The sequence below is a fragment of the Dermacentor albipictus genome, chromosome 2, assembly GCF_038994185.2.
Source record: "Dermacentor albipictus isolate Rhodes 1998 colony chromosome 2, USDA_Dalb.pri_finalv2, whole genome shotgun sequence".
Classification (NCBI taxonomy): domain Eukaryota; kingdom Metazoa; phylum Arthropoda; class Arachnida; order Ixodida; family Ixodidae; genus Dermacentor; species Dermacentor albipictus.
Genome location: NC_091822.1, coordinates 207376216 through 207393761, shown reverse-complemented (window position 1 = coordinate 207393761; position 17546 = coordinate 207376216). Strand labels below are relative to the sequence as shown.

At 47.8% G+C, this 17546-nt stretch overlaps 1 protein-coding gene across 8 annotated transcripts in view; it reads right to left on the bottom strand.

The window, feature by feature from the left end:
* LOC135903419 (tyrosine-protein phosphatase non-receptor type 11-like) overlaps nt 1-17546 on the bottom strand; it is a 256113-nt gene that overhangs the window by 181079 nt on the left and 57488 nt on the right. For all 8 annotated transcript variants that reach the window (XM_065433750.1, XM_065433751.1, XM_070534633.1 and 5 more), the window contains 3 exons: nt 10323-10550; nt 8516-8612; nt 8369-8448 (listed from right to left, as the gene is read on the bottom strand). In XM_065433750.1, coding sequence (XP_065289822.1) covers nt 8369-8448; nt 8516-8612; nt 10323-10550 — 405 coding nt within the window. The remainder of the gene's footprint in view (nt 1-8368; nt 8449-8515; nt 8613-10322; nt 10551-17546) is intronic.

The following is a 17546-nucleotide window of genomic DNA, read 5'->3' as shown; positions in this document are numbered from 1 at the left end:
CATCATTACTTCCGTAAGGCAAAAGCACTTGATGAAAAAAAGAAGGCTGAGAAAATTGCATTTAAAGTTTTACTGCCACTAGCTCTTTTGTCAATTAAACAAATGGAAAACCTTTGGGCTCTAACATGTTGCCCAGGTGTTGCTGAGCACAAGAACACCAAATTTACTGAAATCAATTCATGGAAAGTTTATAAAACCTTTCATAAGGCAAAGCCACTTGACGAAAACAACACCCAGAAAGTCATTTTCAAGTTTCTGAATGCTCTCACAAGTTCACACAATACCTAGGCAGTAGTCTTGCGTCTTGTCAGGCTTGTGCTTCTTGGCCGTACTCTTCATCTTTTTCAGTCTCTTCGTGACCTTTGTTAGACCTGTAAAGCCCTTGTTTGTCCTTTTCAAGGCTCCTTCGAGTGAGGGAGCTGCCAGGACTATAGCCAAGCTGCACTGCAACAGCCTTGCTGGTTTGTCATTCCCTGATTGTAACAGGACACTGCTTCAGCACACCCCTTTCAATAGCCAGCAATGAGTCATGACTGTTTTTGGAGCTTTGGGTCCAGATCACAGAGTGCAGGCACTCAATGGCATTTTGTGTCATGTCATCACTGCAGCGCTCTAAGAGGGCCTGGTCACCTAGCCTTGCAATGACTGGCTCTAGTGCATTGTGAATAAACCTTGGTAGAGGGTTTTTATGTGGTGGTGGCTCCTCTTGGTTGGCCAGGGCACGATTGAAGAAGGACCAGGAGTCATTACCTTCGGGACAATGACTGATCAGGGGATTCATCCGTTGAAAGTCATGTGCAACAGTGTGGCCTGCACTGCCTTCTGCATTGCAGGAACGTCACGCCTGTGGCTCCTCAGAGCATACCCATAATGGGTTGTTATCTTTTTTTATTTTATCCTGGGTAAGTCTCCCCTTCCCGCCACGAGACTCTCCTTGGGCTTTTTTCTTCTCCACCGAGGTACAAAGGGCTGTCCCCACTCGCTTATGGACATGGTTCAGACAGTCTTTTTTTTTTATTTTTTCAATGTCCAAGTATCCGTAGATGCTGTCTTGAGTCAGTGCAGGAAAAGTGCAGCTATCGCCATCTGACAGGATCATTGTGTAGCACAGCCCATTCTTCTGCAGGGACTGCCTGAACAGGATAAGTGCTGCTTCCGTCTCCATCTGTCCGACATTGCAGTCAATGTTTTTTTGACACTTGTGGGTCATAGCCCAGTCACCATAACCATCACCATCGGGGTCAGGGGCTCCTTGGCAGCCACGGCAATACTGAGAAAGAACAACATGGTTTAGCACCAGGCTTGTGTAAAGTTCAATAATGCACCCCACAGCTATGTTAGAATTGTGGCCACGAGTTTTCCAGGTGCCATCAAAAATGACGTCCACATTTCCTACAGGGTTAAGGAAGTCCTTGTAGATGGTTCTGACTACTTCCACGCTTGCTGTCTCTGTGGCTGTAGCTACTGGGCTTCTTCGATTTTCCACTTCTGGCTACCCGCGGGCTGCCAGAGCCAGCCAGAGCGTCTTTGTTTTTCTCGGGTTGCTCCGCCCACCGCACTACGCCCTTCCGCCGGGCGTCCGTTTTGCTCGCGCTGGACGGTTCTGGCTACCCGTGAGCTGCCAGAACCTGCCAGGACGATTTTGGTCTGGCTGCCCTCTGGAAGTTCTCTGGCTAGCAGACGACTAAAAGAGGCGATGGGCGCTCGCCGCCATCTTTACGGGGACTTCACGGATTGCAACGCGGGTGCTTGAGGACTTAAATTTACCTCGCTCAGCCAACTGTCTACGGTCATCTTCGGATTTCTTTACTTCTAGCGTTATCTTTTTATGTGCTAATGCTCCGCTCCGCATCGCCGGGTGACAGAAGAGCTAAGGGGCCAGACGACCTAGCTACGCCACTGCGTGTGGAGCTTTGGCGGCTTGAAATTAGGGCAAATTTTCGAGCTTGGCCTTCAATTCCGGCCCACTGATGCTTACAAATTGCTATTTTTTTAATACTTCGAGAAGGAATTGAGCAACAATACTTTGTGAGGTTATACTTTGGACAATAAAGACCTTAATATTGCGATTTTTTTAATTGAAATTTTTTTTGCATTTTCTGCGATCTGAAGACCCGCGTGGCGTCTCAATATGTTTTTTCCACACTTCTTTCCAAAATATATGAATGAGGTACTACTGAATTGCAAAACACAGATGAAAGGTTAGCCTCATTGGTGGCCCTTCACTCCTCATTTTGCGTCTGCCATTGAAATGCAGCTCTTCATCCAACCTCAATCTCACGGTGCGTGCAAGCACTACACATGCTGTTACTCCCAAGTCTCCTGTAGAGAGTTATGCATTGCCAAGTGTTTAATTCTGGTGCAAATACAGTGGAACCCCGATTATGACTTTCTTGGGACCATGAAAAAGCGTCGTAAAATCCGAACACAAATAATGCCTATAAAAATGTTACTCATTTCGCGCGACGGATTTACAAGAAACTTCAATGTAAACTGCTAACATACTCTGCAGGTTTTGGAAACCCAAATTACCAAAAAAGTAAATGCAATAAGAATTAGTACTGCAGTACAGGTACCAATCATGCTTTATTCAAACGAGCCTTTACAATACTCCACTGCCCCCTGCCACGATTCCCGCCAGCTGGCACGAACTTTAAAAAAAGTCGGTTTCTTTTGGACCTTGTTTGCTCCGTGAACCAAGACCTTTCGCTCCAATTGAGCAACGTCCAAAAGGAGGTCCTCTACGGCGTCGTGTGAACAGATGAGGTTCCGGATGCCGTCTATGTGCCGCAGCATCTCGGCGAACGTGGTAGGCACAGGCACGGCATCTGTGGCAACGTCATCGTCCTCGTCCAATGTCGAAGCGGCGTCGGCACTAGGCAAAGCCTCCTCGATGGTGTCATCCATCGACACCTCGCTGCAGATCGCAACGTTGTCGTCGGCCATGGTAGTAAAGTTTCGGCGAAGGTTGTAGTGAGGTTTAAACCATCAAAATCGTTGTCGGCGAAGCCTGCATCGGCCTTGAGCGCCACCGAGGTTGTTGCATCCCCAACAGAGGAGGCAGTCTCTAGCTTAAAGCCACAGTGCTTGAACGAGTTAGCGATTGTGCTTCACGACACTTCATTCGACGAACTGGCAATAAAATGCATGCCGTCGGGCACAGCGATGTTCTTTTCCGACTCGATGCGATCCATGGCCGCCAGTTGATGCCACACTAACCACTTTCGGTACGATCGCTTGATGCACTTAATGATGCCGGCATCCAGCGGCTGCAGCCGGCTTGTGCAGTTGGGCGGAAAAAAAACTAACTTTATGTTCCTCAGGCTGGACGTATTGGGTGAGTGGCACTGTGCATTCAGAAGAACTTCAGTTTGGCCTAGTTGGTATTTACTGCAAATCTTATTGACCGCAAAAAAGACGGGGAAGAAAACACATAAACAGCACAGGCGGTAACTTTCAACTGTTTTATTCATAGCAGCCAGTGGGCATATATAGGCAAAAGGAACATGCGCAGATCGCGGCAAACAAGAATGCACATCAGCTTAGCGTGGCAACCAATTATCAAAAAAATGTATTTCCGCTTGAAACAACCTAATGGAGGTATCGCTAACACAATCTTCGCCTTTCTTATTTATATGGTAAGCCTCCATCAGTTCACGTGCAGTCTGGTCATGGCTTCTGCCCAGAATCTTTATCTCCTCAAAAAGAGGTGCACAGCGACAGGCATTGCAGTGCGCAGGTAAGTGCGCCAACTCATCTTTCTTTAACTTTTGCTCATGCTCCCTGGCTCGATCATTTAGGCACCGTCCAGTCTGCCCTATGTAGGACTTGCCACAGGCCAGGGGGATTTCATACACAACTCCTACATTGCATTTGGCATACGGCTTGGTGTGGTTCTTACCACAACCTAGCCTTCCTTTAGGATCACGGGAGGTGCGGGGGCAGAGCCGCGCCAGCTTAAGCAGGGTTATAAAAGCAGGGTTATAAGAATGTGCAAGTCTCTTAATCTCCATAAACTAGCTAGGGACATCAGTAGCGCTTCAGGTGCCGCACTAAATGTTTTCTTTACTGCGAAGACGCATAAACCCGGCATCCCATTCAGGACGATAGTTAGCGAGCGTGGAACGTGGCAGGTTCAAGTTAGCCGCTTCATTTTAAGGAGTTTAAAGACGCTTGTTATATCTGACCCCTTTGTAGCAAAAAGCTCTGACGAGGTTGTTGAGTTTGTAAGGGCTAACCAGGACATAGGTCCGGCTTTTTCGATTGATGCTGAAGATCTTTTCTACTCCGTTCCTTATAGAGATTTGTTTGATGCTGTGAGGATGTGTATTGAAGAAAACGGCACCATTCCCTTCCAGAACGCAGCTGGTATTTCGGTGGAAGATTTTTTAGCCCTTTTAGAAACCTATCTTAATAGCACTTTTATCAGTTATGACGAACAGTTCTATTTGCAGAAACGTGGAATCTGCATCGGCTCGTGCCTTGCGCCACTTTTGTGTAACATTTTTTTAGCTACCATTGACAAAGCGCTTGATCAGGCGTTTGGGGGGGCCTTTTTAAACATTTTAAAAGTTTTTAGGTATATGGATGGCTTTTTAATTAACGGGCAAGGAAGTCTAACTTCTTGTGACAGCATTTTAGCCGTTTTTAAACAACTTGGCAAAGGGCTTTCTTTTACTCACGAACTTCCACTCGACAATTCCCTGCGCTTTTTAGACCTACGCATTTCCTTTGCTAAAGGTCACGCGTGCTGGCAATACTTCCCTCGGGCACAGAAGGGCTTGGTGCCATACGATTCCTCCCAGTCAAAGATTGTTAAGCGAGGAGTAGCGATGCTCTGCTTAGAATCGGCTCTCCGCAAATCGTGTGTGCACAAGATGCAGCTTGCCTTTGACAATCAGATTTCCCGTCTTCACATCTTGTTTGCGACGGCGCCTCTTCAGATGACTGGAAATTATTATTGTGTTGTTAACTGACACAACAGCAATGTAAACACGAAAGAGTTGATGCCACCAGTGAAATTCTGCCGATTCCCAATAAAATGGTGCAAAAAAAAACAGACGACGGACATGGATTACTGCGGTGCGCCGAACGAAGTAAACAATTGGCAAACGAAGTGAGCTCGTTCATTGATCACTCCTGAGTGTATGACGATTTTATATGTAACCCACATGAATTTAATAATTACTCTGTATATAAACATTTTATTCATATAAAAACTTTCATTTGTTCGACCAGAGCTTGCCCTGTCTTCCTTCTCGTGTTTCGTTTGTGTGCGCTGCCCCAAGAATGGAAACCACTTTTGTTTTATGCGCTAGCAGTGGCCAAAGTTCACACATGCCGAGAAATTGAATATGTCCACGATGCATTGAACATGACTGGATTTCATTCCTGCATCACCACTGCACTGATCGAGTTAATGGAAGATACACACCCGTGTCTTGGTCGCGCTGGCATTGCTGAAGCAGAAATGATTACTAATACTTACAACTTCCGCCTCTTGAGCATTGTTAAAAAATGGCCAAGCTATCTACATTGCTGCCTTTATTCTATATTGTAGGGGACGTACTAGTTGAAGTTGTGTGTGCATGTAGTACTTGTGCTATGCAGTGATATATTTTGTTCATTTCCTCACAGTGTCGATAGAAGTCCGTTGTCGCCATCAGAGACAACACGGATTTGTACCAAACATTTTGTGAGAAACTGCAAAAACGATTTTTATTCTTTACTAAACGTTGTGCGATGCCAAACTCTGAGCCTTTATTGGAGATAATGGAGTTCCACAAACTTCTTTTGATGGCATACTTCGTTTGTTCTTTCGAAAGGCCGGGGTACTGAGTGCGTGCACGTATATTTCTTCACTGTGCGTGCTACCGTAATAAGCAGCGACAAGACGTACTAAGATGTGCATGCAACATGCTCAGTCTTTATTTGACTCAAAAGGAAAACAAAGCACTTAACAACCATAACTATGGGGGTCGAACATGATGAAACAAATGGACACGATTAAAGGAACGTTTTAGGTTAAGACAATGAGCTGGAAGTGATTTTTCCCGTCAATCATTTACTACACCAGACAGACCCTGGCTACCGGCGGAGAATTGGACACGCAACGCTCCGAACTTCAGTTAGTATCTCATCATGTCCCCAACGGTAGCGAGGACAGTGCTCATCCTCGAAGGCAGTGAAGTGTAGAGTGACTTGATCAGGGATGTGTTCATTCGCAGCACGTCTCAGTCACTGACGATGATGGAACGAAGCCTATCCTCGGGCGACTGATGGAGGGGATGGTGCACTAGCGATACTTTCAACGAGCCCCAGACATTTTAAATGATGTTGGCGCCCGGGGATTGAGGCGGCCACTCCAAGAGAGTGACGGTGCACTCTTTCAGCAGTTCTTGCACAACACAAGCAGGGCGGATTGGCGGCTTATCGTGTTAGAATATATAGTCGCCTTCCAGGAATGGGCCATAAAGAATGTATGGAATCAGTACGTCGTCTATGACTGCCCTGCACCTTTCAGCGATGAACTTATCTTCGAGGCGTATCAGTGGGCGTCGTACAATGCTTAGTAAAGAATACCGGCTCATTTCATGCAGTAACGATGAGATCGGTGCACTGCAACTGACAGTAGAACGCTTCCCAACAATGCGGCCAGGGCGCGCCGCCGTAGCAGATGACGCCGTTCAAGACCCCGCCCCTCAAGCACCTGAGCGTGCGAGAGCGGCTGCCACTGCCCGACTCAAGCGCTTGCCGCATCGCGATGCCATGCACTCAGAGTCTTCCCCTAAGTGTGAAACAGACTGCGCATCGTCCTTCGAATAAAACGTCAATGCACACACACGTAGGCCCACATTGTGTGCGGTACGAAATGTGCCCAAACACGCGCAGTGCAAGAGGCAATCAAGGAGGTGCGAACGAGAGATGGGAGAGGCGTACCACCTGCTAATTGAATTTTGCCCCGCATGCGGCGTTCTCAACGCCGGCGCAGCAGCGCCGCTCGCGGTGCCGTTCTTGTCTATAGTGCCGTCACATGCTCCTTACTACACTTGCCACCACGATTGCTGTCACCCTTAAACGCAAGGGTCTGCTCGGGCTGCATACGGTAAAAAATACCGCTCTCATCAGCGTTGAAAACGTCGCAGGGCTTGTATGCAGCAATCATCTCCGGCAGCGACTCCATCCACTCTTTCACCATCAAACCGTCCACAGAAGTGCTTTCTCCGCAGGAGCAGCTGTACACAACCCTGTTTTGTTTTTATTAAAGCGATCCAGACACCCGTTCGATTCCTGAAAGTCGTTGATGCCCTGACGCAATGCCACAAGGTCCGCCTTTTGTTTTCTATTAGAATGGCACCGTCAACGTTGATCGCAGAACTCTGTGCTTAATGCAGACATTTGACAAAAATTTTTTCAAACTTCTCATGTTGTCCTTTTGGTGCTTTCTTTGGCTCAACTTGTTGGCATTTTGCAATATCACCGCTTTGTTTGTCAGCCTCATAAGCGAAGATTCGGGTATCTTAAGGTTCCGGGCAATGCTGGCTTTCATGGCTCCATGCTGCTTTTCTGCTTCCTCGATAATATTCAGCTAAACGGAAGCGGACAGAACTGTCCACTTTCAGGACATCGTGCGTCGCGTTGCTCCACACAACTCAAAACCTCCGCTGAACGCTGGTTGCTAGTATTACAACAAAGAACACATGCGATAAATCTAGGCCTTTCCGCGCTACCCTGTCGGTGATCTGCTGCTTGGAAACTGGAAGGAGAGAAACGCTTCCCCAACGTGACTGAGAGGCAACGCCGCTGAGAAGAGAGGGAGAAAGTGATTGCGGAGAAGAAAAGGCGGCATTTTGAGCACAGCGGGCGTCACGGGCGGCTGCTGGTGGGGGGGAGAGAAACGCTTGTCCAACGAGACGAGAGGTGATGCCACTGAGAAGAGAGTGAGAAAGTGATTGTGGAGAAAAGGCACTATTTCAGCACAGCGAGAGTCGCGGGCGGCTGCTGGTGGAGGAGAGAGAAACAAACGATGAGACGAGGCAGGGAAGAAAGCTGGGCCGGAGCGAACCAGTCGAGCGATGTCAGGCACTCCGCATGCAGAGAGACAGAGCGCAGAAAGAGACCCATGGCACTTTTCTTTTGTCCACCGCTCCGTCCCGCGCTTCGCGAGGGTCGTCATATAATGCGAGTCAGGCATAAAATGGCGTCGGATAACCGAGGTTTTTAATGCATTGCTTCTATGGGGACTTTGCCGGGACTTCGCTAATCTGTCGCAAAACCAGGGGTCGTATAACCGGAGTTCCACTGTGGAACAAAGTGGAAAGGCCATCAGGAATGTGTTGCCACAATAACACTCCTGGTGCGTACCAACCTTTATGTAGTTTGCATTGATGTAGTCCGAGTATGGGGCGTCAGGGTCCACATCTTGCAGGTGCACTCTTGTTGCATCGACTGCATGAAGAAAAGTAATGCATGTAAAACCAGTGCAAACCCTGTCCAAGAAGACATGTGCACTTACATGGCAGTATGTTCTTGTACCGGTTCTTAGCTCTGTTCTCAGGCCTCTGTCCATCTTTCCTACTGTAGAGATTTTTGCACTCTTGCTGCTGCAAATGCTGTTCAAAAATGACCAAATATGTTAACCGCTGCCTGTGAATGCAATTATGTTAATGCCTTAATAAACACACAACAATGACCGTTCGCACAATGTGACACTACAGTAAAAGCTCGTTAATTCAGACCTTATGGGACCGGAAAAAATGTCCGAATGCCGAATTAAAGAATGAACAGGAAAAACAATATTACAATCAAGTTAGAGAGGCATAACTTTATTTACTGAAGTATTTTGCAATAGTCGTCTGCTTTTTCACGCAGCTTCCAATCGACATCACAATTTTTCTTAACTCTTCCAATTGGCCAACAGCCCGCAAACTGTTGGAAGTTCTCAGGCAAACGTCCTCCAATATCAAAAGCGCCTCCGTCACTTCTCTTCAGGTGCGATCAGGTCACGGCTGCACCTCCTTGCATGACTCTTCGTCTGAATCATGGTCTTACCAGGCACCCGTGATATCATTAATAATTTCTTCATCGGTCGGGAGACCAGTTGTGACGACAAAATCATCAATTGCGATGTAGTCATGAAGGGTCACATCTGTGACCCTTCACCCTTGTGACCCTTGCACGTTGTAGTTGGTCATAATGTGCTGTTGCGATTTGCCATTCTTCAAAGCCTGCAAAATTTACACATTAGTCACCAAGTTCTTAGCCTCACACTCCTGCCACGTTGCCATCACTGTAGCGCACAATGGTGGTGGCATGCAAAAGATGGTCACAATGAAAAAAGAAAACTCCGCAAGAAGAGATGATGCTGACTCGACAACACAAGGGAAAATGGCATTGAACGCGCAGTGGAGCGAAGAAAGAAGACACTGACGTTCGGTGACGCTGCGATCACCCCCACTAATTAATGACGATGGTGCCTCTCAGGTTTCAGTTTCACTCCAGTGATGCCAGCGCTGCTTTACCACACTTTCGTGTAGCGGCAGCTGTCAGAATTTGTCCGACTTAAGCAGTGCGGGGCCGAATTCTGACGAGTAAACGAAGGTTTCGTCCCATAGACTAACACGCACTTTGGCCGAGACCAATAGAGCTGTCCGAATGATCCGAATTTCGGAATTAACGGGTGTGGACTTAAGGAGCTTTTACTGTATCAAGCTACTGACAATTTTTAACCCTGATTGATTTATGCATATTATTCAATTATCTCACGTGAACAGGCCAACACAACCCATGATGGCAGTTCACAAAGGCCACAACATATTTTTCTGTCATACTGAATTTGGCCATCCCTTACTCAGCAAAATGAACAGGAACTGCTCGTAACACGTGGTCACATGGTAGCATTTCAAGAATATCACGGCACCATATAATACATTCACATCACCTGAAATTCTTATCACTGGGAGCAACAAATTTGTGTTGAAGCATAAAAATGCATTTGGTCAAATTTATCTACAAGTGAGAAGTTCTCGCATAATTACCAGCTCAATTTTTAAACACTGGATAGGCCACAAAATGTATGAATAATTACACACTCGTGAAACTGACCTGCAAGATACATCCTAACATAAAGACAGTGTAACCTTGACATATTTTCAGTATCGACTGAAATCTACACTCTCACTAGAGACAGGCCCTTGGTTTCGTCACAGTGGTGCAGAATTTGCTCTGCATTCCATGTGACAAGACCTCAAGAGGCTTGGGGCCAAAGCATGAAGACTTGTGCTGCAACATGTACAGAGCCTCTGTAGCAGCAACACACCAACCTCGAACTCCTCCCAGAAGCCAGCCTTGCCGCTGTTTTGTCCGTTCTCTTTGGAGAGCTGCTTGACGCGGTTCTCAATAGTGGATGCCTTGATGCGGGTTGCGTTGAATGGTTGCTTGAGATGCACCACAGTGCCCGTTGTCTCCACCATCGGGTTCTTGCGATAGAAGTCCACCAGTTCACTGAGGCTGTCAAACTTCTCTCCACCGCAGGCATCAAATTTTCCTTCCTGTCAGCAAATGAGAGCATGGGCTATTTATTGTCAAAAGGCATTTGTTTCAGAAGACTACTGAGTGCACATGCGAAACTCACTAGTATTAAAAGAATTGGTGGCACATCCATCCTTTGGATGACTGGCGACATTAATGCGACTAGCAATCTATATTATGGTGGGCACACAACTGGTGACAATATTGTAGGGTTATCTTTAACACCGCAAGTCCTCATGCGCCATAATCTTCAGTGCTGCAGATGTGTGAGCCATGAGACACGTGTTCTCAGTCAAACTGGCCGCAGCAGCCATTTCTCTGCTTTTCAATTTGCCTTCATGCTTCTTTCCATAATTAATGCAAGGACAACAGCACACCACATCGCCGCCATCACAGCGTTCCTTACAGTGGTGACTACAGACATCCGAACAAGCATACCAGCATGAACTGGCTCTGCACAGCTAGCCACAGAGCACCACCTTTAGGCATGGAGCAGTCAGCAGAAAAAAATTAACCGACGGTTGCGATACTCCTTAATGTGAAATTGGACTGCAGCTCTATACATGTTTTCATTTGGCTATACAGTCAAACCCGACTGTATCGAACCCGTTTACATCAAATTATTCTATATATAGAACAATTTCTGTACAAGGTATAGTTACAATGAGTAGATTTAACAAAAATTCCACTTACATCAAACAAAAATAGCAGCGACTCCTGATATATCGAACGTAAACCGGCGGAAAAATACTCCCAAAGGTTGGCTTTCCCTCGCGGTGGCGGTCAAACCCGGCAGCGCAGCTCCATCCAACCGCTCTCCCTACCGTGACCGCGCTGCATTGACCAAGCCGTCGACACCCCCCTGCAAAGAATGGTCCTAACCCACCCGCAGCGTTTGCTCAGACAGCCAATCAGAGGCTCTTTGCCCTCGTCATGCAAGATGGCGAAAGTGCGAGTTGTCTCGCTGCTTTTCTGGTTCATTGCATGTGCGTCTCGTGCGTCTTGTTGCTGTGATGAAGCGGCAGAATTCGCCTTTCATCGTGAAGCTCGAAATCATAAATCGGGTCCAACGCGGTGACAACTCGGATGTCCCCGCAGCATGCAAGATTCCAAGGAGCACTCTCAGCACAATCTTGAAGAATGAGGGGGAGATTAGGGCTAAAGCGGCCAAACTCGCGGCCCGGTGCCTGTGGCACCCGACGCGTATGCATGGCCGTGTATGAGTGGTTCATCTGAAATTGCTTCAGCTGTGTCGGCTTCCGCGTGCTTGGTGATGACTGTAAATTTGCCGGTGTTGCTGAAGTTTGGAACGAGCTGTCAGAATTTCTGGATTCTGTTGACGAATCAATGGTGGACGAGTTTGCGAGTGCAAATGATGGTGTCGCAACCACGGGAGAGCCCGAAAACGAAGACTAAATTGCCGACATCGTACCGAGCACAAGTGAAATCGGGCACAATGAAGAAAGCAACGACGGTCCTTTGCCCACGTCTTCTGAAGTGATCGGTGCGTTCGCACTAGTCTGGTGCTTCCGCACGAATGCGGAAGGTTGCGGCCTCAGCTGCTCCGACTTTTTAGACAATGTGGAGAAGTGCATGCATCACAGGCAGCGAAATTGCCCAAACAGAAGAAAATGCAGGACTATTTCATGCGAAACTAAGCTAATTCCATCAATAAAGTGATTTTATAAATGGTATGTGCTTTTATGAAATCAAATTATTTAGCAAGCTTATATCGAATTATGCTCTATATCGAACTGATAGGCGTTTTTTTGCGAGTTCGATATAGCCAGGTTCGACTGTATGTTGGCTGGCGCAGACGATCTGTCTCGTGCGGCACATTGCAAATGGCGCAAAGTGTGGCGCAACTGCCTCGCTAATCTGAAGATTGCGAGAGCCAGCACGTGGGTGATGCATGGGCGTGATTCACAGCAGCCAACAGATCTCCCAGACCATGTGTGCTATTCTGGTGCCACCTCATAGCCATCATCCCTGCACTACACTTTTCTCACCCTATAGCCATACCCTCCTTCTCTGCTTTCCTCCTCATGTATTTCATCACCGGCTGCGCCCTGCGTTTGCTTTCAACCTTCGCTGTGCTCATTCACCCAGTTATGCCGACACTCGCCGCAGGAACGGGCACCTACTAGCTGCACTCTAAACGAATGGCAGCCTCCCATGCTGGACGACTCTTGGCAACTGCAGCTGTGGCTCTACCATTCGTACAGCCCTGTTGCCTGATTTGTGCAAGTAGTTGCACAACTCAACATCAACGGTGTGTCTTCTCAGCTCTAGCTGTACTCGCTTTTGAAAGAAGAGATTCTTGCCAATATTTCCGCTTGGCTTGACCTCCCACTGCCAGATGAGAACGTATACAATGGCCTCAGAGGACCTTCTTCAAGCCCTTCAGCGTCACTCCACCATTGAGCAACTCTGTGCACCCACTTCTGAAGATGCCTCTCAAGCCCACGTCGTCCTCTTCACCACTGGCCCCTGCTACAGATGGCAAGTCTTCTACCGTACTGACTCCAAATTAGTCGCTCCCTGAACCAACTTCCACCTCGCTGTCAGCCTCATCAAGTAAGTCCACACTCTGTGAGCCCGCTACTGCTTAGCGAGGGACCTCCCTACAACATCTCCTGTCACTGACACAAGTATGGCTCTCTCGGCCTTCTGCATCAGCACCAACCACATCTCCACCTGCTGCTTCCAAAATCCATCTGCCAATCGACCCAACTTCTCGTGACTCATCTTTCTGCCCCTTGAATAGCAGTCACAGGCCCCTAGCTGAGACACTTGTCCCAAATGCCCAATTAGCTGGCTTTCAAGTCATTGCCTAGGCCCTGTTCCGTGCAGTCTTTGCTATCGGTGCCTATGCTCACCGGGAAAGAGGTTTATTGACCCTCTTCCCAGTTTATTAAAGAGCGGCACATACCCAGTGGCACATAACCAGTGATTCAAGTTCACTGAAGTCCACTCACTCACCGCCACTCTCGCTCCTATTCATGTCCACTTTCACCGATACAGTGAAACCTTGTTAGCACGTACCTGGCAGGAACATGGCATAACCACACACTAAACGGTAGCACAAACTAACCGCCATCTACGAATTTGCGTCTCCTGGCATGCATTGGCGCTACCTACGAATAAATAAATGTGATGCTAAAGTAAATGTTGGCCAAAATATGCACTACAATGTTTTTGTTTCTTTGTCCAAAGCGCAGAAAAATGTGCACTCTCTCTCATGAACATGTCATAGCGCAAAGGCGGTACACCACAGTGGCAACACCAAAAGAGCATTTCTAAAGCACCAACAGACATGGCAGCACTGCGGATGATTTGTCCTGCTATAGCCAATGCATAAGCGCATGTTTGTACAGTGATCTTATATTCAGCCCAACCGGCGTAGCTTCACTGAAACACAGTACCTGATGCCGTGTGGCGCCAATCGTGTTGTGCGTTGTTTGGAGCGCCTCATCTATTAAGCGCATACCGTCACCAAGGTCAATCACTGTCCCGAGACTCTTGCTGCGGTGATATTTTCAGGAGGTCGCTTTCGGAGATAGTCACGTGAGTTATTTCGAGCGGATCAGCACTGGTCTTGTCCACATACACAGACAGTGTTCCTGGCGGTGTGCCAAGCTCACTATTTAAGCAACAGTGCCAAGTGTGCCATCAGCTGTATACTTCGACGTGCCCAGTGCTGATCTCTAACAAAAGTCTGGCAGACCAGACTTTTGTGGAAGCACCTGTGCAGTGAGCTTTCTTCATGCACAAACTGCTCCTGGGTGTGCACGGATACGGCAGCAGCAGCATGTGCCATCTTGTTGTGCCAATGTGCCAACGACGGGCTGCTTTCGCTTCTGTAAGTGACGCGCACTTGAAGCAGTCTCGCTTAAAGAGGTGACAGAGAATGATGGTGCTTTTGGGTTATCGCCTATTAAAAGCGTGCCGTAAGCTTACGCACAGCACCACATGTGCTGTCAAGCAGATAGCCACAGATGCTAATCGCGATAAGGTTGGCAGCGATAAGTCCCACTGGCACATCCGTCGATGGTTATATTCCTCGTGGAGACCGCCGACACGCCTTCATGCATTTCCATTGCCTATCCATAGAGGCAGCACCACACTCTCGCTGAATCGTTGAAAGACTGGTCTCTGTATTTTCCAAAAAGGCGGAATATCCTTTGCGGTACAGCGGGCAATTCGCTACATTGCAAGTCGAGGTAGTGCAGTTAATGTTTACACGACAAAAAGTGATTGTGGTACCCACAAACCAATAGTCATACAAGCTACTGCAGCTTAAGCAATAAGCCAATAGATTATGCCCTATGGAGGCTGGGTTAGGGATTCATCACAATTGCTTTTTAATTATTAGTATGTTTTAAGTGGGCGCATATTAATGAGGTTTTACTGTACTGACATTCATGTTCGTACCTACTTGCCCTCACTGGCATTACACACCACCTCACACTCGCCAGTACTTTCATTCATACTCACGCCCATTCAGAGTGACAGGAGCTCACACACGTTCTTTCACACTGCAGCAATCCTGCTTTATAGGTACGTGAATTTCAGAGACAAGGCAAGCATGAAGCAAAACATTGATTTCGAAAACAAGGTCAAATAACATTAGAAATCAAACAAAGTTAACGTATAAAGGCCTCACTACACCGTACAAATCAACTACCGAGCCTTCCTTTGGCAAACCACCTAAACTGCGGCCTGTGTGCCATATTTGTCCTGCAGCCACCTGTCTCCCCTCTTCACTCAGCATTCACTCTTTTGATGTCATTGTGTGTAAAGCACCATCTGTTATAAGAAAGCTACACTAAGTACAACAACAACAAATGGTGTTACGTGCCAGGAATCCCTACACCTTCTCCTCTCCAAGAACAAGAAGAATGCACCTAAGTAGTCCCTGTCTCGGCCTATGACCTAGCCCTGATTATTTAGCATCAACCATGCGGATGCTGTGCTTGTCAAGCGTAGAGCCAGCATGTCTTGCTTTCTGGCTTGGTCTTCTCCGAGCAGGTACCTCACGGTCGTCTGCCCAAATGCAAGTAGCTACGTGGCCGCCACCAATGTGCACAATGGGTGATGTCTTGGGTTTGAGAGAGCAACTGGGGGAGCAATGCGAGAGCAACTGGGGGCTGTAGGAGTGGGTGGGGCGCTGCCTACAGTGCTGGGGTGTTGGGTACCTGCAGCATCTAAATGTGCTTGCCGGGACCTCCCGTCTTTAATGCAGCATCTATAGGACAGATTTCACAGCAAGCACAGTTGTCTGTTTCATACCTGTGCACAGGAGAGTACATGAGGGGCAAGCAGAGACTCATCAAGGCTGCGCGATAGCTATTCCAAAATGTCGGCATAGAAAAAACATTTGTGCACAGCAATCTGTATGTTGCTATTACGGTCTTCGATACAAATCTGCATGCTCAATGCTTTGGTTACACACGACAAAAAAGCATGCTGTCTCCATGATTTGGTATGAATCCTCAGTTTTTTGGGAAAAACAACATCAGACACTGATGCATGTACAGTATGCTTACTGCATGATGTTGATTTACAGCTCGTTTCCTTGGAGCTGCTTGCTGGCAAGGTAACGCATTCTTGCTCCCTTTGGAATCCAAGCAGTCCATCATGTGGTTGTGCAAGACGTGGACGATAAGCTTTTAGTCACTGAACACTGGGCTCGAATACAGTGCAGTCCACTCATAACGATACCACATATTACGATACATCGGTTATAACGATGGGTCGACATGAGAGTCATTTTATGCAATAGGTCTATTGGGAATAAAAAAAACATTTATAATGATAGGTTATTCACCGCATATCGGATATAACGATCAAAATTTTGCCGTCTGGACGGCGTTTTCCGTGCCAAATAATCGTAACATTTGCGTTGCTTAGTTCCCTGAAATGAACGATGTCGAGACGAGGCGATGTTTACCTTCGTAAGTTCGTATCACCACGCAGCGCGTCCTGCCCCACCCGCGCACCGGAGAATAGCTGAGTAGGCGCAGCGCGCCACAACATCGCGCTAGCTGCTTCATGCGCGCTATCTAGTAGCGATGCGCCGGCCACAGTCGCTCGGAAAGAGAGAGAAAGAAAAAAAAGCGACAAGGAAAGCGGCGCGGTGGCGCCCGTCCCGCTAGAGTCACTGTAGTGACTCTATGTCCCGCGTCTCTCTCCCTCAACCAACGGTTCAACCCGGTTCGAAGATGGCGCCGACAAAGCGCACAGCTGTGTCACTTGACATGAAGATGGATATTTTGCAGGCCTCTCGATGCGGCTTAAAGGTGAGCGCCCTTGTGAAGATGTATTAGCACGCCCAGTTATCAATATCAACCATCTTAAAAACCGGGAGCACCGCGATTGTGACGGCAGGAGCTATCAGCGGCCATGCCGATCAGCGGAAAAGGGTTAGAGACACCTTGTACACCGATGTTGAAGAGGCGCTTTACCAGTGGTTCATCACCAATTGCTTCAAAAAGGCGGGATTTGTGCGTAAGGACGAACTTCCCCAACCCACTGAGACCAACACAGTGGAAGCCGCTGACAATACCGAGCTCTGGGAGCTCGTTCCTACTGGTGACACAGGTGGTGCGTCGAAGGAGGAGTTTTTGACTGTAGACAGTGCTGCCTCGTTCTGCGATGAGGTCACCAACGAGGCGATCACCGAAGATGTGCTGTCACGACAGACGGCAAAGTTGTGCGACGGTGGCGACGGCAGCAGCGACAGTGACAACAAGATTGACAGTGGCTCCTTGACCCCGACTTCGATGTCCACACAAAGTGCACTGTCGTCGATCGACTCCTTAATTGATTTTATGCATGCTAAAGGATTGCCACCAGTGTTTGCGCAGCAGCTGGAATCCATGCACACCGCGGTTGTGAAGCTGAAGTTGCCGCAAAAGCAAGTGCAGATTTCGGACTATTTCGGCACGCCTAACCCTTGACGCGGTCATTGGAGCTAGAAATAAAGTTTGTTTTTCACGGCCTACTTTCTACAT